General features: G+C 55.2%; 1 protein-coding gene across 2 annotated transcripts in view; it reads left to right on the top strand.

The window, feature by feature from the left end:
- The window catches only part of LOC132384073 (reticulon-3-like), a 53,133-nt gene that overhangs the window by 6,937 nt on the left and 23,672 nt on the right, over positions 1 to 22,524 (top strand). The window contains exon 2 of one of the 2 annotated variants that reach the window (XM_059955390.1): positions 5,960 to 9,124. The exons of the other annotated variant lie outside the window; for it this stretch is intronic. Within the exon in view, the coding sequence (XP_059811373.1) occupies positions 5,960 to 9,124 (3,165 nt within the window). The remainder of the gene's footprint in view (positions 1 to 5,959; positions 9,125 to 22,524) is intronic. 2 annotated transcript variants of the gene reach the window in all.

Genomic DNA, 22,524 nt, shown 5'->3' with positions numbered 1-22,524 from the left:
TAAAGAGGACAGCTACAGTCCATCCAACACTTCGCCATCTCAGGTGGGCTCCCTGTCTCTCTCCCTCGATGGAGAGAGGTCACTCCCGCAACGTCGAGCACCGAGAAACCAGCTGGCCGTTTCGGTGTCGCTTCTCAGAATCCCCCGACGTGGGGAAGGACGCTCCCTCCCCTCCCCCCCCCCCCCGGCGGCTCTTTATTTCTCTCGCCGAGCACCAACGGCATCGGAGACGACTTCACAACGACCCGAGTTCGATTCCTGCCGTCGCACGCTCTCCCCGTGACCCTGCGACTTCCCTCCAGCTGCCCCGTTTCTCCCTCGGTTGTAGGTTAACTGGTAAACTTACCCACCTGATTTGGGGTTTGCCGGACACACCGTGACTCGAATGGGCTGTGTATCAAAATAAAAATAGTCACTCTGGCACAGGAGTGTCTGTTCGTAAGGTGACTGACAGGAAATGATAAAGTAGTGGTGGGTTGGTGGGTGGAGGGGTTTGATCGGCCTCACTGCTTTTGGGGAGGGGGACTGTCTTTGAGTCTGGTGGTCCTGGCGTGGATACCCAGCAGCCTGGGACGGACGGGCGGTGTCACTGGCCCTTTTCCAGCTCCTCTCTGTCTGAACGACCTTGAGGTTGGGTGGGCTGGTGCCAGTGAGTGCGTTGGGCCACCCCGCCCGCCGAGGTGGGGTTTGTTATTTTGCCCCTCGCGGGTGCAGAGGTCCTTGGCGGCCAGGGCTGGAGAGGTGGGACTTGGTCCCGCTACCCTTCGCCCGCCAGGTTTCTGAGTACAGCCATTCGGGCGCCAGCGTACGAGATGCTGGAGCAAGTGTCGCGAGCCCAGCTGTAGGGGGGTCGTCACTGAAAACCTGGAGAAGGTTCACGGGGCTGTTTACCGGGACGGGGGGGGGGGGGAGAGTTGAGGAAGGCAGCACCTATCATCAGGGACCCTCGCCTCTCTTCTTACGGAGCCTGGGGTCTCCCACCATCAGGTTCAGGAACAGTTGCTACCCCTCAACCACCAGAGGGGACAACTTCTCTCGCCCTGTCACTGATCTGTTCCCACAGCTAATGGGCTCACTTTCAAGGACTCCTCATCTCAATCCCTCAATATTTATTGCTTACTTACTTATTATTGTTAAATTCTCTCTTACACTTGCCCAGGTTGTTGTCTTTCGTGCATTGGCTGTTTCCCACCCCGTTGGGTGCTAGCTTTCAATGATTCTATCATGGTTCTTGGCTTTACTGTGTATGCCTGTGTTTTTTGGAAGAAAACACTAATCGCGGGGTTGTATGTGGAGACGCGTGAATTTGATAACAAATTTGCTTTGAAATTTGAGTTGTACGAGGAAAGACTGGACCGAGTGGGACTGTTTTTCCAGATGTTCAACCCAGATAAGTGTGAGGTGGTTCATTTTGGCAGGACAAACATGATGGCAGAATATCGTGTTAATGGCAAGACTCTTGGCAGTGTGGAGGATCAGAGGGATCTTGGGGTCCGAGTCCATAGGACGCTCAAAGCTGCTGCGCAGGTTGACTCTGTGGTTAAGAAGGCATACAGTGTATTGGCCTTCATCAATCATGGGATTGAGTTCAAGAGCCGAGAGGTAATGTTGCAGCTATAAAGGACCCTGATCAGGCCCCACTTGGAGTACTGTGCTCAGTTCTGGTCACCTCACTACAGGAAGGACGTGGATACCACAGAAAGGGAGCAGAGGAGATTTACATGGATGTTGCCTGGATTGGGGAGCATGCCTTATGAGAAGAGGTTGAGTGAACTTGGCCTTTTCTCCTCGGAGTGACGGAGGATGAGAGGTGACCTGATAGAGGTGTACAAGATGATGAGAGGCATTGATTGTGTGGATAGTCAGAGGCTTTTTCCCAGGGCTGAAATGGCTGGCATGAGGGGGGCATAATTTTAAGGTGCTGGGGGGTAGGTACAAGGGGGATGTTGGAAGTTTTACTCAGAATGGTGAGTGCGTGAAATGCGCTGCCAGCAGCGGTGGTGGAGGTGGATACGGTAGTCTCAAGAGAATCTTGGGTACATGGAGCTCAGAAGAATAGAGGGCTGCATGGTAGGGAAATTCTAGGCGTTTTTGGACATTGTGGGCCAAAGGGCCTGTAATTTGCTGTAGATCTCTGTTCTATGTACAGGCCGCGTCGGGTATTGAACCCAGGCCGCTGACGTTGTGGTGGAGTTACGTTACCCTTTGTACTGCTGCTAAAGAAATGACTTAAGCTGGATTATTACAGCACGCCCACGAGGCACTAGCCCCCACCCGCACACCTTCGGAATACGGGAGAGAACGGGAGCACCTGGAGGATTTGGATGAAGCGCAGATCACTGGCACTGTGACTTTGTAATGCTGTGTGGACGTCCAGTCATAAACTAATTTGTGTATTTATTGTGTTTAAATTGTACTCTTTATATTATTGTGTTTCTTCCCCCCCCCCCCCCCCCCCCAGATCCAGAGTAACAATTATTTTGTTCTCCTATACACTTGTGTACTGGAAATGACGTTAAACAATCTTGAGCCGTACTTTGGTAGAGAGGGGCAGGTAGGGTCCGACCCATTTATTGAGTCCGGAGTTACCGTGTAGACTTGCGTTGTGAGCTGGAATACATATGCCTCCTGTGTCAAGTGGAATCGGAACTGGGTTTAACATCACTGGTACGTGTGTGGTCCTGTGTTTGCAGAACTTTGCAATACACAAAAACTATAGAGTAAAAAATTAAATTAGTGCAAAAAGACCAGAGATGTGAGCAAAAAAGACAGGGAGGTAGTGCACGTGGGTTGATTGTCTGTTTGGAAATCTGATGGCGGAGGGGAAGAAGCTGTTCCTGAATTGCCGAGTGTGTGTGTCTTCAGGCTCCTGTACCACCTCGATGGTAGTAATGAGAAGAGGGCAGGTCCTGGGTGGTGAGGGGCATTAATAATGGATGCCAGCTTTCTGGGTTTTTTTTTTGAGGCATCTCCTTTTGAATGTGCCCTCGATAGAGCTGGCTGAGTTTGCAAACGGATTCTGTGCAGTTCCCCACCCACCCCCCCCCCCCGCCCACCACACCAGACAGCGATGCAGTTGGTCTGAACATTCTCCACAGTACGTCTGTAGATATTTACAACAGCGTTTGGTGACAAACCCCAAAGTTCAAAGTACAGTTGTTACAGGTAGTCCCCAAGTTACGAACATCCGACTTACAAACAACACGTACTTTCGAACCGAGGAAGGAGAACGCCGTCCGCCATTTTAAGTCGTCGCCCTTGACACTGTGTTGAGTGTGTAATTTTGTATTTGGCTTAAATTTTTCTTAGCAAGGTTCACCCTGATTTCCACCCTCCGGTCGGCTGGTGGCGCAGTGAGATTAGCGCCGGGCTGGAGAACGGAGGTTCCTGAGTTCGATCCAGCGACAGGCCGCTCCCGAGCGTGCTATTCCTCCATGCGGGGTTGACGTTGAGCTCGCAACTTGACCTCCTTTTTTAAAAAAAAGCACTGCCACCTCCAGTTTAAATTCCCACGCGGAATATTGCGGAGGGTGAAATACCCAAACCCAGCACGGCCCCCACTTGTCCCATTTAACCTGTCTCAGTGCGGTGGTCCTTCGGACCCGGTGGAGCTCGGGACCCGCCGCCCGCAGTGCTTCTGTTACATTGACGGGAAGTGATCGCGATTGAAAATAAGGTGGAAGTAATAGAGCGATCGGAAAGAGGTGAAACGCCATCGGTCATTGGAAAAGCGTTAGGCTACAGTCAGCCAACGATCGGAACAATTTTAATGGAGCATGTGAAAGGCCCTGCCCCGATGAAAGCTACAATTATTACTAAGCAACACGGTGGTTTAATTATTGAAATACATACGTTTCTTCAGTGTTTTATATGCATAGAAAAGTGAAATATATACTAAGACAAACGTTTGACTCACTGACGCTAAATAATACCGGATGCACCAGTTCTGACTCAAAGACGGAGTCTGGAGCGGAACTCGTTCGTAGCCCGGGGACTGCCTGCATGTCATGAGGTTTGCCTCCTGACGGGCAGCTGTGACACCCCCACCCCCTGGAGGAAAAAGAACATTGAAAAGACTAATAAACACCCAATGGGCGGACAAATGCTGCAAACACAAGCAACTGGGGTTCTGAAGTCCACAAGCAGAGTCCGCCCGCAGACCCTTGGTTCAGCGCAGAGTAAATGTTGTGGGGCAGTGAGCTGAACCGGCCTGTCCTTTATAAGGACCGTCCAGACATCGGGTTCAGTCGCTTTAATACGCCGTGGGACCTGGACCCCCGCTGCCCCGATTCGGCCTGTACCTGACCTTAACGACTCGGCCTGGCGCTTAACTCGCTCAGACCTTAGATCTTCCTCACCTCAGTCCTTGTTTCAATAACCGCAGGCCAGAGGTCACCGAGATTCACGGCACCTAAATACCGGAAGCCTTAAACCCGGTGTTCTTCAGGAGCTGCAGACAGCTGCTCGAGTAGGGTGGAAAGGCTCGTTTGTCCAGCCGGTAATTCCCAACATGCGTGTCACTCCAGGGAGCTCTGCTTTCAGCCTGAGGTCGAAGTTCAGAGTAGATTTGTTATCAATGCCCTACGCCACCTGCAGATGCGTTTTCTTGCAGTAAGTAAGTACTGTAGAGTGTATGAGAACTGTGCATGAAGACTGACAGTGTGGAAAAGGTCAATCCGTGTAGATGAAATGTATTGGGTAATGAAAAGAGTCCTTGAGAGTGGGTCTCCAGCTTGTGGGATCAGTTCAGTGTTGAGGTGAGTGAGGTTATCCCTCTGCTTCAGGAGCCTGAGGGGTAATAACTGCTCCTGGGCCTGAGGCTGCTGTGCCTCCTGCCTCCATGGGACCTGTGAGGAGGGCGTGGCCTGGGGTGGCGGGTGGGGGGGGGGGTCCCGATGACGGATGCTGCTCTCTCTGGTCGGTGCCCCGCGTAGACGGTGCTTTGCCTGTGACGGGCCGGGCCGCTTCCACCTCTTTCCGTTGACGCTTCTGTGCCTGGGCGTTGGTGTTTCTGCACCCCGGGGCGGGGTTGGGGTGCCGACTCCTGCGATCTTCCCCCCTCGCCCTTCCCCGAACGGCCTGGCGGTGGGTGATGGCGGCTGCCGTGCTAGCAGGCGCCACGTGAAACAGAATTGAACACTAGACACAGAAAGCTGGAGGCCAGAGAAGGAAACGCGCACAAAGACACAAATACAACAAGCAGTTTTATTTAGGAAACGGTTCCAAGTGTTTACAGGGCAGTAGAGGGGGCTGGGGTGGGCTGACTGGAATGGTCGATCGGATTAACAGCCTGGCGGAAGAACCCCCTGTAAGTCTCGATCGGCCTGTAGAACTTTCCGGAAGGGAGGTTTTGATTCCCCCCCCCCCCCCCCCCCCAAAGGCGGGTTTCTGTTGAGTGCGCTGGGCGGCGGGGAAGGCCGGGATCCGCCTGACTCCCGGGCTGCTTGGATCCGTTGCTTCGCCCAGGCCGTTTTGAGGAATCGTTGGTCGCCGGGGGTGGGGGGAGGCGCGTTGCTATCTCCGGTCCCCCTCAGCGTAGCCGCCCACCCCCCCCACCCCCCCCCCGCTTTTGGAGTTGGGCGGGGGAGGGTTCAGCGGGCGAGTCGGTATTGAGGCTTCCTGTCCGGGAAGCCGGTGAGACTCGCTGGATTCATCTTCCTTTTTGCGTTCCTCTTTTCTTTTCCTCTCTCTGTCATTTCTTTTGGGTTGCAATTTCCTTCCTGAGCCGTCAGATGGCGGGGAGGGGGGGTAAAGGGTTGCTGCAGCTCTGTTGTGAAAGTCAGTCGTCCGTCCCGTGCATGTGTGCTGTGGTCATGGTGTCTTTTTTTTTAAAATTGTTTTGCACCACCCTCCCTCCCTCCCTCCTCGGCCTCTCACCTTGCCCATGAGCTCTGCATGCTGCGAGACTTGCTCCTGTCTGTTATCTGGTTTCTGAACTTGTGTTGCTATCTGGTCACAGAGCGATCTTCTCCACCGCCGCCCCCACCACAAAGCGCCCCCGGGCCGGTGCGGAGGCCGCCGCCTCCTCCCCCCGCCTCGCCCCCTCCGCCCCGGGCCCCCGACGCTCCGGATCGAGGCGAGGAGGAGGAGGCGATCCGGGGCGCGAGGACGGGGCCGGGCCCCGGAGGCTACTTGGAGAAGTACAGCTGGATGAGCCAGCCCGGGCTGACGTTCGAGAGGGAGGGGCGGCCGCTGGCGGACCTCGTAACCGGGGGCGACCAAGCCAAGAGCGACCCGTCCTCCATCGACTCCTCGCAGGAGGAGGACTCCTTGGAGAGGCTGACGCCCGACTCGCCGTTCGAGGTGCTGGCTGAGGCGCAGGAGCCCCTCGCCGCCGGAGGTAGGCCCAGCAGAGCGAGGGCCGAGGACGGCGCGGTTCCGGGGCTGGAGGGCGCCAAGTGGAGCTTCCTGCCGGACGACCGGTCCCCCCGCCGTCCCGAAGCTCGAGAAGAGGCGCCTGGCTCGGGAGGCGGCCCCAGAGTCGAGGACCGGGAAGGAGTGGAGTCTTCGGCCGCAGTAGTGGCCCCAGAGAGCTTCCAGCCTCCCCCGACTGCATTAGCGACCGTCCCCCCTGGATCCTCGGGCCCTGGCCCACGGGACAAAGATGTGTCCACCACGGGTCTCGACGTCACCTTGGGCCCGCGTCCGGTGGGCGGATGGTCCGAGGCAGTTGCCTCCCCCTCTGTGGGGGCAGGGGTTTGCGCCGTCCCGCCCGTCGCAGATGGACTCGCGGAAAAATTAGACCGAGCATCCGAGGCCAAGACCCCGACCGAGAGGGGAAGTGGCACCGAGACTCGGCCCGGCCGTCCCGCGGGTGACCCCTGGTCCCTGGGAGAGGAGTCTTCCGCTCCCCCGGGCGTTAACGAAGCCGCCGCAGTGTGGCACCCATCTCGAGCCCCGGCCGTTCAGACGACAGCTGCCCTCGACCGCGCCCAGCCGGAACCACCGAAGGCGGATCAATCCGGGGAATCGAGGGAGGTTCTCAAAGGGCCCCCAGGGCCCCAGCCCTTGGCCCCGGAGGCAGCTTCCGCGACGGAGCCACCCGGCGGCCCGCAGAATGTGGATCTGGTGTCGGTGGAGGTAGCCTGGGAACAAGGGGTTGGCGCCAGAGAGGTGGGGGCAGTCAGCCCTGCAAGCCGAGGAGCCAAGGAGGACAGGAGCCAACCAGGATATGCCCGGAATTCCCTGCCGGAAGACCAAACAGGATTGGACAAAGTTTCCCAGCCAGACGACCAAACAGGATTGGGCAAAGTTTCCCAGCCGGAAGAGCGAACAATATTGGGCAAAGTTTCCCAGCCGGAAGAGCGAACAATATTGGGCAAAGTTTCCCAGCCGGAAGAGCGAACAATATGGGGCAAAGTTTCCCAGCCAGACGACCGAACAATATGGGGCAAAGTTTCCCAGCCGGAAGAGCGAACAATATTGGACAAAGTTTCCCAGCCGGAAGAGCGAACAATATTGGGCAAAGTTTCCCAGCCGGAAGAGCGAACAATATGGGGCAAAGTTTCCCAGCCGGAAGAGCGAACAATATTGGGCAAAGTTTCCCAGCCGGAAGAGCGAACAATATTGGGCAAAGTTTCCCAGCCGGAAGAGCGAACAATATTGGGCAAAATTTCCCAGCCGGACGACCGAACAATATTGGGCAAAGTTTCCCAGCCGGAAGAGCGAACAATATTGGGCAAAGTTTCCCAGCCGGAAGAGCGAACAATATTGGGCAAAGTTTCCCAGCCGGAAGAGCGAACAATATTGGGCAAAGTTTCCCAGCCGGAAGAGCGAACAATATTGGGCAAAATTTCCCAGCCGGACGACCGAACAATATTGGGCAAAGTTTCCCAGCCGGAAGAGCGAACAATATTGGGCAAAGTTTCCCAGCCGGAAGAGCGAACAATATTGGGCAAAGTTTCCCAGCCGGAAGAGCGAACAATATTGGGCAAAGTTTCCCAGCCGGACGACCGAACAATATTGGGCAAAGTTTCCCAGCCGGAAGAGCGAACAATATTGGGCAAAGTTTCCCAGCCAGACAACCAAACAGGATTGGGCAAAGTTTCCCAGCCAGACGACCAAACAATATTGGGCAAAGTTTCCCAGCCAGACGACCAAACAATATTGGGCAAAGTTTCCCAGCCAGACGACCAAACAATATTGGGCAAAGTTTCCCAGCCAGACGACCAAACAATATTGGGCAAAGTTTCCCAGCCAGACGACCAAACAATATTGGGCAAAGTTTCCCAGCCAGACGACCAAACAATATTGGGCAAAGTTTCCCAGCCAGACGACCGAACAATATGGGGCAAAGTTTCCCAGCCTGACGACCAAACAATATTGGACAAAGTTTCCCAGCCAGACGACCAAAAAGGATTGGGCAAAGTTTCCCAGCCAGACGACCAAACAGGATTGGGCAAAGTTTCCCAGCCGGAAGAGCGAACAATATTGGGCAAAGTTTCCCAGCCAGACGACCAAACAGGATTGGGCAAAGTTTCCCAGCCAGACGACCAAACAGGATTGGGCAAAGTTTCTGGGCTAGAGGACAAAACAGAATTGGGCAAAATTTCCCGGCCAGCAGAAGGGGCAGGAGTTCCAGTTCATCAGCCTGAGGGAGGGGCCACCGGAGAGGCAGCAGGACTGGTGGGTGGAAGAATCGGGCCTTCTGCACCAGGAGCGTTGCCTCCTCTATCGGCAGGCACTGGCCCAGCGGAGGAGCGGAAAGCCAGCCCCGAGGGCTTGCCGGAAAGACCCGCCCTGGCGAATCCCAGCCTTGGACTCGGGGACATGTCTTCCCCACTTCTGGAAATGATCCGCAGGTCGGAAATGCAGAGGGGCGTGCAGGCCCGGGAGCAGCGCGAGACTCCAGCCCCCGCGGTCCCAGACATCACCGGGCACCCCGCCGGCCTCGCAAGCTGCCCCACCCTGGAGCCTGAGCCGTCCGGGAGCCCGTCGCCCGCCGAGGGAGGCGGAGGGGTCGTGCCTGGGGAGCGGGCCGGCCCCCCTGCTCCCCGGGAGCCCGCCCTCCCGCTGGCACCTCCCTCTGAGCCCTCGCCGGCTGGTGGAGAGGACCGGGAAGACCAGGAGACCCCGGAGGAGGTGGCTGGTGGGGAGGCCGCAGAGAGAGAGAGCAGAACCACAGGTACAAGCTCAGCTGTCTGCTTGTTTGTTTAACCGCATTCCCAACCTCTTTTTACCCCCCCCTTTCCACCCCCCCCCACCTCACAGACCTGACCCAGCCTCATTGTGTGATGTGTGTGGGTGAGAATGTCAGTCCTTAGGGTAAAGCCCGAATTAGCAGCAACTCCTCCCGATTTCCTGTCACTAAATTTCTCTCTGGTGTCTGTGGAGATCTCTCTCCACCTCCACAATTCCCTGATTCCCATCTCTCTGCCCCGAATTCTCTCTCAAACCCTCCGTTTAACACACACAAACACAAAACGCTGGAGGAACTCAGCAAGTCAGGCAGCGCCTATGGAGAGGAATAAACGGTCTTCTTCGAATGAAGACTTGAGCTGGTTGCCAGGGGCCCAGCAAGACGCGGGGTGGTGCGTTCTTGACGTCCGGTTAATCCGTATACCGAGATGCAACAGTGAAGCGCATCTTGTGCGTAAAGAACCGGCAGCTCCTCAGAGTGTGGGCATTCATGGGGGAGAACATACTAACTCCTCGCTGGGAATTGAACCCTCCCCATCCCCATCCCCGGGATCGCTGGCGCCATCCATGCGCACTTCTCCCTGATGACTGCTGCTCCCTATTCTGGGGGCAGCTTGCGTGGGCTCGGGTTAATCCCCTGATTCACGTGGTCGGGGGACGTCGGGGTCTCGTGCCCTCGCGCCAAGCCGGGGGTCGGGATCGAACCTGGGTCCTCGGGTCTGTGCGGGCGCCGCTGTGGGCGAGTGTCCCTCCCTCCCTCCCTCACGCCCACCCACCAAAGGGTCCATTTAACGTTGTTGATCCATGGCACGGACAGAAAGGTTAGTAAGTCCTGGGTTAGGAGGATCTGAGTCAAATGGAAATGGTCAGCATCGAGTAGACGGGCTGAAGGGTCTGTTACCAGGTTTATGACTTAATCTCAGATGCAACGCTATCAGAGCTGCACTGTCATGTCTGCCACAACCTCAACACAGGTGAATGGGCAGAGACAGAAACTCAGCAGGTCAGGCAGCGTCTGTGGAGCGGAATAAACTGTCGACGTTTCATGCCGAGACCCTTCAGCAGGAACGGGGGGGGGGGGGTTAAGAGGAGGACAGACTGGGAGGTGATAGGTGAGACCGTGGGTGGGGGAGAGGGGGGATGAACTGAGACACTGGGAGGTGATGGGTGAGACCAGGTGAGGGGGGTGGGTGGGTGGGGGAGAGGGGGATGAAGTGAGACACTGGGAGGTGATGGGTGAGACCAGGTGAGGGGGAAGGTGGGTGGGTGGGGGAGAGGGGGGATGAAGTGAGACACTGGGAGGTGATGGGTGAGACCAGGTGAGGGGGAAGGTGGGAGGGTGGGGGAGAAGGGGGATGAAGTGAGACACTGGGAGGTGATGGGTGAGACCAGGTGAGGGGGAAGGTGGGTGGGTGGGGGAGAGGGGGATGAAGTGAGACACTGGGGGAGGGGATGGGTGGAAGAGGTAAAGGGCTGAGGGAAACTATCTTGTAGGATCATGGGAGAAAGGGAAGGGGAGGGACCAGAGAGAGGTGAAGAGAAGGGGTAAGAGGGGACCCGGAATGAGGAATGGAACAGGAGAGGTGGGGGAGGGAGAGAATTGGTCTCGGCTGGAAACGTCAAACTGTTTATTCCCCTTCAGAATGAAGAGGATTACGCTGTGTTTGTGATGACCCATCTGGTTGAATATAAGGAATTGAGGCACAGTCCACTTCCTAAACGGGGAGTAAATTGAGAAATCCGAGGTGCAGGATTCCCTCAAGGCTTGCAGGTTGAGTTGGCAGTGAGGAAAGCCAATGCCAAGTTAACTTTGTTTTCCAGAGGACGAGAATATAAGAGCACCGGCCAGCCCTCACTTGGAGTATTGTGAGCAGTTTCGGATTGGAGGAGATTCATAAGAATGATCCTGGCGATGAAAGGGTTAACAAATAGTAGCGTTTAATGGCTCTGGGCCTGTACTCACTGGAGTTCAGAAGAATGGGTTGGGGGGGGGGGAGGGTGAATCTCATTGAAACCTAACAAATATTGAAAGGCTTAGAGTGGGTGTTTCCTGTACTGGGGGAGTCTAGGACCAGAGGACACAGATAGAGTGGATGAGGAGAGGATGTTTCCTACAGTGGGGGAGTCTAGGACCAGAGGACACAGATAGAGTGGATGAGGAGAGGATGTTTCCTATAGTGGGGGAGTCTAGGACCAGAGGACACAGATAGAGTGGATGTAGAGAGGATGTTTCTGATAGTGGGGGAGTCTAGGACCAGAGGACACAGATAGAGTGGATGTGGAGAGGATGTTTCCTATAGTGGGGGAGTCTAGGACCAGAGGACACAGATAGAGCGGATGTGGAGAGGATGTTTCCTACAATGGGGGAGTCTAGGACCAGAGGACGCAGATAGAGTGGATGTGGAGAGGATGTTTCCTGTAGTGGGGGAGTCTAGGACCAGAGGACACAGATAGAGTGGATGTGGAGAGGATGTTTCCTATAGTGGGGGAGTATAGGACCAGAGGACACAGATAGAGTGGATGTGGAGAGGATGTTTCCTATAGTGGGGGAGTCTAGGACCAGAGGACACAGATAGAGTGGATGTGGAGAGGATGTTTCCTATAGTGGGGGAGTCTAGGACCAGAGGACACAGATAGAGTGGATGTGGAGAGGATGTTTCCTATAGTGGGGGAGTCTAGGACCAGAAGACACAGATAGAGTGGGTGTGGAGAGGATGTTTCCTATAGCGTGGGAGTCTGGGACCAGAGGACACAGATAGATTGGATGTGGAGAGGATGTTTCCTATAGTGGGGGAGTCTAGGACCAGAGGACACAGCCTCAGAATAAAGAGGCGTCCATTTAGAACAGAGATGAGGAGGAATTTCTTTAGCCAGAGGCCGGTGAATCAGTGGACCATTCCAGCTGTTGACACGAGCCCAGCACGCCACAAGCAATTTACAGGGGATGCGTCAACGCGCTGATGTCGGGAAGAGAGGACAGCTGACTGAGCAAAGACCTGTAATGTAGCAGGGCTCGGTCCCCGCGGCCTCACAGGAGCTTGGCGGTCAGCGTGACGTTGAAACGGGCAGTGATCGTGCGTTGGGGTTCAATCTGACGGTCTGTAGGTTCCGCCCGCGACCTCGTGGGTGTCCCGCCGCGGTTCGTAGACGTGCACGGATGAGGGTTACTGTCCTGTGTTGGTACCAGAAGCTTGGTGGCTAAGGACAGGAGGCCTTGGGATTGGAGGCGTGTGTGTGAGAGTGGGAGAGGGGCTGGTTTTGTTCTGTAGTTAACGCTGCTTGTATTGGTGTCTGGTGTCCTTCTGCTGAGGATCGTGGGCACGCTGTGTTGGCACCTTCTGGGCTGCCCCCCCCCCCCCCGAGGTCACTGACACAAACACCACTTTTCACCCTGTATCCACATACAGGCAACAGCTAAAGATGATATGGCCTTCATCAACTGTGCGATTGAGCTTAGGAGCCGAGAGGTAATGTTACAGCTGTATGGGACCCTGGTCAGACCCCACTTGGAGTACTTTGCGCAGTTCTGGTTGCCTCACTGCAGGAAGGATGTGGAAACCATAGAAAGGGTGCAGGGGAGATTTACAAGGATGTTGCCTGGATTGAGGAGCATGCCTTATGAGAATAGGTTGAGTGAACTCGGCCTTTTCTCCTTGGAGCGACGGAGGATGAGAGGTGACCTGATAGAGGTGTACAAGATGATGAGAGGCATTGATGGTGTGGATAGTCCGAGGCTGTTCCCCAGGGCTGAAATGGCTAACACGAGAGGGCACAGTTTTAAGGTGCTTGAAAGTAGGTACAGAGGAGATGTCAGGGAGTGGTGAGTGCGTGGAATGGGCTGCTGGCGATGGTGGTGGAGGCAGATATGATAAGATCTCACGTGGAGCTTAGAAAAATACAGGGCTGTGGGTAACCCTGGTTAATTTCTAAAGTAAGTACATGTTCAGCACAGCATTGTGGGCCGAAGGGCCTGTATTGTGCTGAATGTTTTCTATGTTTCTGTAATCTTTAACCTGACATCAATACCTTAGTTTATTTGATGCAAAACAAGGCTTTTCATGGTATGTACAAGTGACAATTAAAGCTGATCCTTGTCTTGGATACTGAACTAGTCGGTCCTTGAAATGGCCAATGAAAGAGCAAGTTCTCCCCTTTCTCTCCAGGCAATGGGTCCCTTTTAGTGTAATAGACAATAGTCAGTAGGTGCAGGAGTAGGCCATTCGGCCCTTCTAGTCAGCACCACCATTCACTGTGATCATGGCTGATCGTACACAATCAGTACCCCCTTCCTGCCCTCTCACAATCCGTACCCCGTTCCTGCCCTCTTCCCATATCCCTTGACCCCGCTATCTATAAGAGCTCTATCTAACTCTCTCTTGAATGCACCCAGAGACTTGGCCTCCACTGCCTTCTGGGGCAGAGCATTCCACGTATCCACCACTCTCTGGGTGAAAAAGTTTTTCCGCATCTCTGTTCTAAATGGCCTACCCCTTATTCTTAATCTGTGGCCTTTAGTTCTGGACTCACCCATCAGCGGGAACATGCTTCCTGCCTCTAGTGTGTCCAATCCCTTAATAATCTTATATGTTTCAATCAGATCCCCTCTCATCCTTCTAAATTCCAGTGTATACAAGCCCAGTCGCTCCAATCTTTCAACATATGACAGTCCCGCCATTCCGGGAATTAACCTTGTGAACCTACGCTGCTCTCCCTCAATAGCAAGAATGTCCTTCCTCAAACTTGGAGACCAAAACTGCACACAGTACTCCAGGTGGGGTCTCACCAGGGCCCTGTACAGCTGCAGAAGGACCTCTTTACTCCTATACTCAATTCCTCTTGTTATAAAGGCCAGCATGCCATTAGCTTTCTTCACTGCCTGCTGTACCTGCATGCTTGCTTTCATTGTCTGATGTACAAGAACACCTAGATCTCATTGTACTTCCCCTTTTCCTAACTTGACTCCATTTAGATAGTAATCTGCCTTCCTGTTCTTGCCACCAAAGTGGATAACCTCACATTTATCCACATTAAACTGCATCTGCCATTCATTTGCCCACTCACCCAAACTGTCCAATTCAGCCTGCACTCTCATAACATCCTCCTGACAATTCACACTGCCACCCAGCTTTGTGTCATCAGCAAATTTGCTAATGTTACTTTTAATCCCTTCATTTAAATCATTAATGTATATTGTAAACAGCTGCGATCCCAGCACCGAACCTTGCGGTACCCCACTGGTCACAGCCTGCCATTCCGAAAGGGACCCGTTAATCACTACTCTGTTTCCTGTCAGCCAGCCAATTTTCAATCCATGTCAGTACTCTGCCCGCAATCCCATGTGCCCTAATTTTGCCCACTAATCTCCTACGTGGGACTTTATCAAAAGCTTTCTGGAAGTCCAGGTACATTACATCCACTGGCTCTCCCTTGTCCATTTTCATAGTTACATCCTCAAAAATCTCCAGAAGATTAGTCAAACATGATTTTCCCTTCATAAATCCATGCTGACTCGGACTGATCCTTCTACTGCTATCCAAATATGTCGTTATTTCCTCTTTTATAATTGACTCCAGCATCTTTCCCACCACTGACGTCAGGCTAACCGGTCTATAATTTCCTGTTTTCTCTCTCCCTCCTTTCTTGAAAAGTGGGACAACATTAGCCACCCTCCAATCAGCAGGAACTGTTCCTGAATCCATAGAACATTGGAAAATGATTTCCAATGCGTCCACGATTTCTGGAGCCACCTCTTTAAGTACCCTGGGATGCAGACCATCAGGTCCCAGGGACTTATCAGCCTTCAGACTCAACAGTCTATCTAACACCGGTTCTTGCTTAATATAAATTTCCTTCAGTTCATCCTTTTACCCTAGTTCCTTTGGCCACTATTACATCTGGGAGATTGTTTGTGTCTTCCCTAGTGAAGACAGATCCAAAGTACCTGTTCAACTCGTCTGCCATTTCCTTGTTCCCCATAATAAATTCACCACTTTCTGTCTTCAATGGCCCAATTTTGACCTTAACTAATTTTTTGCTCTTCACATATCTAAAGAAGCTTTTAATATCCTCCTTTATATTCTTGGCTAGTTTATTTGTGCCTCATTTTTTTCTTGGTGTATTGCCTTTTTTGTTATCTTCTGTTGCTCTTTAAAAGCTTCCCAGTCCTCTGGTTTCCTGCTCATCTTTGCTATGTTATACTTCTCTTTTATTTTTATACTGCCCTTTACTTCCGTCGTCAGCCAGGGTTGGAAAGGGTTAATCCTTTATCAGAGCACTGACATCTTTAACCTGCCTCCAGATTTAAGTAACTGTGCAGAGCAGGAAATGTTTAGAGGTCTGTGGCAACAGGCAGTGCTGGAAGAACTCAGCATGTCGGGCAGCATCTGCGGAAGGAGATGGACAGGCAGTGCTTCGGGCTGAGGCTGAAGTATGAAAGAAGGGAGGTGGTCCATTTGAAGGGGTGAGGCAAGAGCTGGCAGGGGGAGAGTGGAGATAGTGACAGACACTGGGAGGGGGTGGGTGGGGAGGTGAGAGGGACTGATGGACAGACGGAGGAGGGAGAGTGGGAAGAGTGACAGTGGGAGGGGTGGGTGGGGAGGTGAGGGGGAGTGATGGACAGACGGAGGAGAGTGGGAATAGTGACAGAGACTGGGAGGGGATGGGTGGGGAGGTGAGGGGGAGTGATGGACAGACGGAGGAGGGGAGGGTGGGAATAGTGACAGAGACTGGGAGGGGATGGGTGGGGAGGTGAGAGGGAGTGATGGACAGACGGAGGAGGGGAGAGTGGGAATAGTGACAGAGACTGGGAGGGGATGGGTGGGGAGGTTAGGGGGAGTGATGGACAGTCGGAGGAGGGAGAATGGGAATAGTGACAGAGACTGGGAGGGGATGGGTGGAAAGATGAGGGGGAGTGATGGACAGACGGAGGAGGGGAGGGTGGGAATAGTGACAGAGACTCGGAGGGGATGGGTGGGGAGGTGAGAGGGACTGATGGACAGACGGAGGAGGGAGAGTGGGAATAGTGACAGAGACTCGGAGGGGTTGGGTGGGGAGGTGAGAGGGACTGATGGACAGACGGAGGAGGGAGAGTGGGAATAGTGACAGACTGGGAGGGGATGGGTGGGGAGGTGAGAGGGAGTGATGGACAGACGGAGGAGGGGGGAGTGGGAATAGTGACAGAGACTCGGAGGGGTTGGGTGGGGAGGTGAGAGGGAGTGATGGACAGATGGAGGAGGGGGGAGTGGGAATAGTGACAGAGGGCTGCAGATGGTGAGATCTGATAGAGGAAGGTGACGCATTCAGCTGAGTGCAGGAGGAGAGGGGGGGCGAACGGGAGCAGAAACCAGTTTGTTATCATGGACATCTGTCATGAAATTTGTTTTGCAGCCATACTAATTTATTTGAGCTATAAAACAAAGATAGTGCCAAAGAGGGATCAGTTCCTGAATCGCTGAGTGTGTGTCTTCAGGCTCCTGCACCTCCTCCCTGATGGCAGAGGGAAAGCAGCTGTTCCTGAATCACTGAGTGTGTGTCTTCAGGCTCCTGTACCCCCTCCCTGATGGCAGAGGGGGAGAAGCTGTTCCTGAATCACTGAGTGTGTCTTCAGGCTCCTGTACCTCCTCCCTGATGGCAGAGGGGAAGAAGCTGTTCCTGAATCGCTGAGTGTGTGTCTTCAGACTCCTGTACCCCCTCCCTGATGGCAGAGGGGAAGAAGCTGTTCCTGAATCACTGAGTGTGTGTCTTCAGGCTCCTGTACCTCCTCCCTGATGGCAGAGGGGAAGAAGCTGTTCCTGAATCGTTGAGTGTGTGTCTTCAGGCTCCTGTACCTCCTCCCTGATGGCAGAGGGGAAGAAGCTGTTCCTGAATCGTTGAGTGTGTGTCTTCAGGCTCCTGTACCTCCTCCCTGATGGCAGAGGGGAAGAAGCTGTTCCTGAATCACTGAGTGTGTGTCTTCAAGCTCCTGTACCTCCTCCCTGATGGCAGAGGGGAAGAAGCTGTTCCTGAATCGTTGAGTGTGTGTCTTCAGGCTCCTGTACCTCCTCCCTGATGGCAGAGGGGAAGAAGCTGTTCCTGAATCACTGAGTGTGTGTCTTCAGGCTCCTGTACCTCCTCCCTGATGGCAGAGGGGAAGAAGCTGTTCCTGAATCGTTGAGTGTGTGTCTTCAGGCTCCTGTACCTCCTCCCTGATGGCAGAGGGGAAGAAGCTGTTCCTGAATCGTTGAGTGTGTGTCTTCAGGCTCCTGTACCTCCTCCCTGATGGCAGAGGGGAAGAAGCTGTTCCTGAATCGCTGAGTGTGTGTCTTCAGGCTCCTGTACCTCCTCCCTGATGGTAGCAGTGAGAAGAGGGTATGTCCTGGGTGGTGGGGGGTCCTCAATGATGGAGGCTGCCTTGAGGCGTCACCCTTTGAGGGTGGCCTCGACGGTGGGAGGGTTGTGCCCGCGATGGAGCTGGCTGTGTCTGCGACCCTCGGCTGCTTTTTTTTTCCGATCCCGTGCTGGACGGTGATGAAACCGGTCAGAGAACGCTGACGGCCAGGCACGGATAGAAATGGCTGGAGTCAACACTCCCTACCCCTCCTCAACACTCCCTACCCTACCGAGAGTCAGACTGCTCTCCAAAAGGGGAGCCTATGACTTTTGCACAGTTCTGCAAATTGTCTTTCCAGTTACCAAATGATAGTACTATTGAACTAACAAGTAACTTTGCTCTTGTTTCCCAACTACCTTCCTATTTTAACCAACATTCAGTGCCGTACACTCTAGCTATATATATATATATATATATATATATATATATATATATATATATGTGACTATCGCTTTTTGCACAATACTGTTTTTTAAAAAAATAATTGCTCGAGTCTTTGGCAACAAACCAAATCTCCTCAAACTCCTCAGCACCTGTGTTCCTGGGCCCAACACATCAGTGGAACCACAAACTATTATTAAATCATTCTTTTTTTTAAATCGCCTTCGTGTCCACAGTGCTGCCCTTGTGCTTCCCTGTATAACCATATAACGATTACAACTTGGTCGCTGCATCTCTTATTCAGTTGTGAGGGGTGTTAAGGGCACTGTTGTGAATGCAGCTTTCCTGCACGGGGAGCTGCCGCTGGGACTTCCCTGCGCGTCCGCGGCTTCTCGTGGGTCTGGAGTGTTTGGGGGGGGGGAGTGATGTGAACTGGGATATCTCAGACACTCTCCCCAACCCTGATTGTGTACCGTCTGCCAGTCCGGTTCTGGATTGCGCTCAGCGAAGGGGTTCACTGCCGGTGAACAAGATGGAAAGCTCACTTCAGGGGGCTCTTCATCTCGAGTTCTCGACGTTTTTGCTTATTTAGTTATTTTTCGCGTTGCGTTTGCGGTCGTGCGCAGCATTTGCTCGCCAGTCCTGCTGGGGGCGCTCTTTCGCTGACTCGGTTGTGGTTCTCGGATTCACGGTGAATGCCCAGATGAAAATGGATCTCGGGCTTGTACGTATTCTCGTCAATTTTCTTTGAGCACACAGTGCTGGAGGAACTCAGCAGGTCAGTCGGCATCTGAAACATTCATCAGGACTGGAAAGGAAGGGGACAGAAACCAGAATAATGTGGGTGGATGAGTCGGGGAGAGGGTGGATGAAGTGAGACACTGGGAGGTGATAGGTGAGACCAGGTGAGGGGGAAGGTGGGTGGGTGGGTGGGGGAGAGGGGGGATGAAGTGAGACACTGGGAGGTGATAGGTGAGACCAGGTGAGGGGGAATGTGGGTGGGTGGGGGAGAGGGGGGATGAAGTGAGACTCTGGGAGGTGATGGGTGAGACCAGGTGAGGGTGAAGGTGGGTGGGTGGGGGAGAGGGGGGATGAAGTGAGACACTGGGAGGTGATGGGTGAGACCAGGTGAGGGGGAAGGTGGGTGGGTGGGGGAGAGGGGGGATGAAGTGAGACACTGGGAGGTGATAGGTGAGACCAGGTGAGGGGGAAGGTGGGTGGGTAGGGGAGAGGGGGGATGAAGTGAGACACTGGGAGGTGATGGGTGAGACCACGTGAGGGGGAAGGTGGGTGGGTGGGGGAGAGGGGGGATGAAGTGAGACACTGGGAGGCGATAGGTGAGACCAGGTGAGGGGGAAGGTGGGTGGGTAGGGGAGAGGGGGGATGAAGTGAGACACTGGGAGGTGATGGGTGAGACCAGGTGAGGGGGAAGGTGGGTGGGTGGGGGAGAGGGGGGATGAAGTGAGACACTGGCAGGTGATAGGTGAGGGGGAAGGTGGGTGGGTGGGGGAGAGGGGGATGAAGTGAGACACTGGGAGGTGATAGGTGAGACCAGGTGAGGGGGAAGGTGGGTGGGTGGGTGGGGGAGAGGGGGATGAAGTGAGACGCTGGGAGGTGATGGGTGAGACCAGGTGAGGGGGAAGGTGGGTGGGTGGGGGGAGAGTGGGGATGAAGTGAGACACTGGGAGGTGGTAGGTGAGACCAGGTGAGGGGGAAGGTGGGTGGGTGGGGGAGAGGGGGGATGAAGTGAGACACTGGGAGGTGATAGGTGAGACCAGGTGAGGGGGAAGGTGGGTGGGTGGGGGAGAGGGGGGATGAAGTGAGACACTGGGAGGTGATAGGTGAGACCAGGTGAGGGGGAAGGTGGGTGGGTGGGGGAGAGAGGGGGATGAAGTGAGACACTGGGAGGTGATGGGTGAGACCAGGTGAGGGGGAAGGTGGATGGGTGGGGGAGAGGGGGGATGAAGTCAGACACTGGGAGGTGATGGGTGAGACCAGGTGAGGGGGAAGGTGGGTGGCTGGGGGAGAGGGGGGATGAAGTGAGACACTGGCCGGTGTTGGGTGAGACCAGGTGAGGGGGAAGGTGGGTGGGTGGGGGAGAGGGGGGATGAAGTGATACACTGGGAGGTGATGGGTGAGACCAGGTGAGGGGGAAGGTGGGTGTGAGGGTGGGGGAGAGGGGGGATGAAGTGAGACACTGGGAGGTGGTAGGTGAGACCAGGTAAGGGGGAAGGTGGGTGGGTGGGGGAGAGTGGGGATGAAGTGAGACACTGGGAGGTGATAGGTGAGACCAGGTGAGGGGGAAGGTGGGTGGGTGGGGGAGAGGGGGGATGAAGTGAGACACTGGGAGGTGATAGGTGAGACCAGGTGAGGGGGAAGGTGGGTGGGTAGGGGAGAGGGGGGATGAAGTGAGACACTGGGAGGTGATGGGTGAGACCACGTGAGGGGGAAGGTGGGTGGGTGGGGGAGAGGGGGGATGAAGTGAGACACTGGGAGGCGATAGGTGAGACCAGGTGAGGGGGAAGGTGGGTGGGTAGGGGAGAGGGGGGATGAAGTGAGACACTGGGAGGTGATGGGTGAGACCAGGTGAGGGGGAAGGTGGGTGGGTGGGGGAGAGGGGGGATGAAGTGAGACACTGGCAGGTGATAGGTGAGGGGGAAGGTGGGTGGGTGGGGGAGAGGGGGATGAAGTGAGACACTGGGAGGTGATAGGTGAGACCAGGTGAGGGGGAAGGTGGGTGGGTGGGTGAGGGAGAGGGGGATGAAGTGAGACGCTGGGAGGTGATGGGTGAGACCAGGTGAGGGGGAAGGTGGGTGGGTGGGGGGAGAGTGGGGATGAAGTGAGACACTGGGAGGTGGTAGGTGAGACCAGGTGAGGGGGAAGGTGGGTGGGTGGGGGAGAGGGGGGATGAAGTGAGACACTGGGAGGTGATAGGTGAGACCAGGTGAGGGGGAAGGTGGGTGGGTGGGGGAGAGGGGGGATGAAGTGAGACACTGGGAGGTGATAGGTGAGACCAGGTGAGGGGGAAGGTGGGTGGGTGGGGGAGAGAGGGGGATGAAGTGAGACACTGGGAGGTGATGGGTGAGACCAGGTGAGGGGGAAGGTGGATGGGTGGGGGAGAGGGGGGATGAAGTCAGACACTGGGAGGTGATGGGTGAGACCAGGTGAGGGGGAAGGTGGGTGGCTGGGGGAGAGGGGGGATGAAGTGAGACACTGGCCGGTGTTGGGTGAGACCAGGTGAGGGGGAAGGTGGGTGGGTGGGGGAGAGGGGGGATGAAGTGAGACACTGGCAGGTGATAGGTGAGGGGGAAGGTGGGTGGGTGGGGGAGAGGGGGATGAAGTGAGACACTGGGAGGTGATAGGTGAGACCAGGTGAGGGGGAAGGTGGGTGGGTGGGTGGGGGAGAGGGGGATGAAGTGAGACACTGGCAGGTGATAGGTGAGGGGGAAGGTGGGTGGGTGGGGGAGAGGGGGATGAAGTGAGACACTGGGAGGTGATAGGTGAGACCAGGTGAGGGGGAAGTTGGATGGGTGGGGGAGAGGGGGGATGAAGTGAGACACTGGGAGGTGATAGGTGAGACCAGGTGAGGGGAAGGTGTGTGGGTGGGGGAGAGGGGGATGAAGTGAGACACTGGGAGGTGATGGGTGAGACCCGATGAGGGGGAAGGTGGATGGGTGGGGGAGAGGGAGGGATGAAGTGAGACATTGGGAGGAGATAGGTGAGACCAGGTGAGGGGGAAGGTGGGTGGGTGGGGGAGAGGGGGGATGATGTCAGACACTGGGAGGTAATTAGTGGAAGTAGTAAAGGGTTGATGGAGGAATCTGATGAGGAAAGTGGACAAGGGGCATCAGAGGGAGGTGAGAGAAAGGGGAAGGTGAAGAAATTGATGTTCATGCCCTCTGGTTGGAGGCTGCTGAGGTGGAATGAGGTTTGCTCTGTGAATTGGCAGCCGTGTGTAAGGACAAGTTCCCCAGTCACACTGCGGTAATACGGGTAGAGTCGACACGCTGACGGCCGGTCACACGTCAGTATGACAGTAACCATCCGACAGTGAGTGTTAGCCTGGAGTCCATCGTTTGCGCCGTGAACTTGTCTCCGGTCCCCTGCTGTGCTGAGGGAAGCTAAGATCCTGCCTTGCCTCGGTCTGTGAACCGCCCTCGAGTGGACCTTGCCTCGGTCTGTGAACCGCCCTCGAGTGGACCTTGCCTCGGTCTGTGAACCGCCCTCGAGTGGACCTTGCCTCGGTCTGTGAACCGCCCTCGAGTGGACCTTGCCTCGGTCTGTGAACCGCCCTCGAGTGGACCTTGCCTCGGTCTGTGATCCGCCCTCGAGTGGACCTTGCCTCGGTCTGTGATCCGCCCTCGAGTGGACCTTGCCTCGGTCTGTGATCCGCCCTCGAGTGGACCTTGCCTCGGTCTGTGATCCGCCCTCGAGTGGACCTTGCCTCGGTCTGTGAACCGCCCTCGAGAGGAGCTTGCCTCGGTCTGTGAACCGCCCTCGAGTGGAGCTTGCCTCGGTCTGTGATCCGCCCTCGAGTGGACCTTGCCTCGGTCTGTGATCCGCCCTCGAGTGGACCTTGCCTCGGTCTGTGAACCGCCCTCGAGAGGAGCTTGCCTCGGTCTGTGAACCGCCCTCGA

Source organism: Hypanus sabinus, chromosome 31 (genome assembly GCF_030144855.1).
Source record: "Hypanus sabinus isolate sHypSab1 chromosome 31, sHypSab1.hap1, whole genome shotgun sequence".
Taxonomy (NCBI): Eukaryota; Metazoa; Chordata; class Chondrichthyes; order Myliobatiformes; family Dasyatidae; genus Hypanus; species Hypanus sabinus.
The sequence above is the reverse complement of the archived record's forward strand: the minus strand, read 5'-3'. Positions and strand labels throughout refer to the sequence as shown.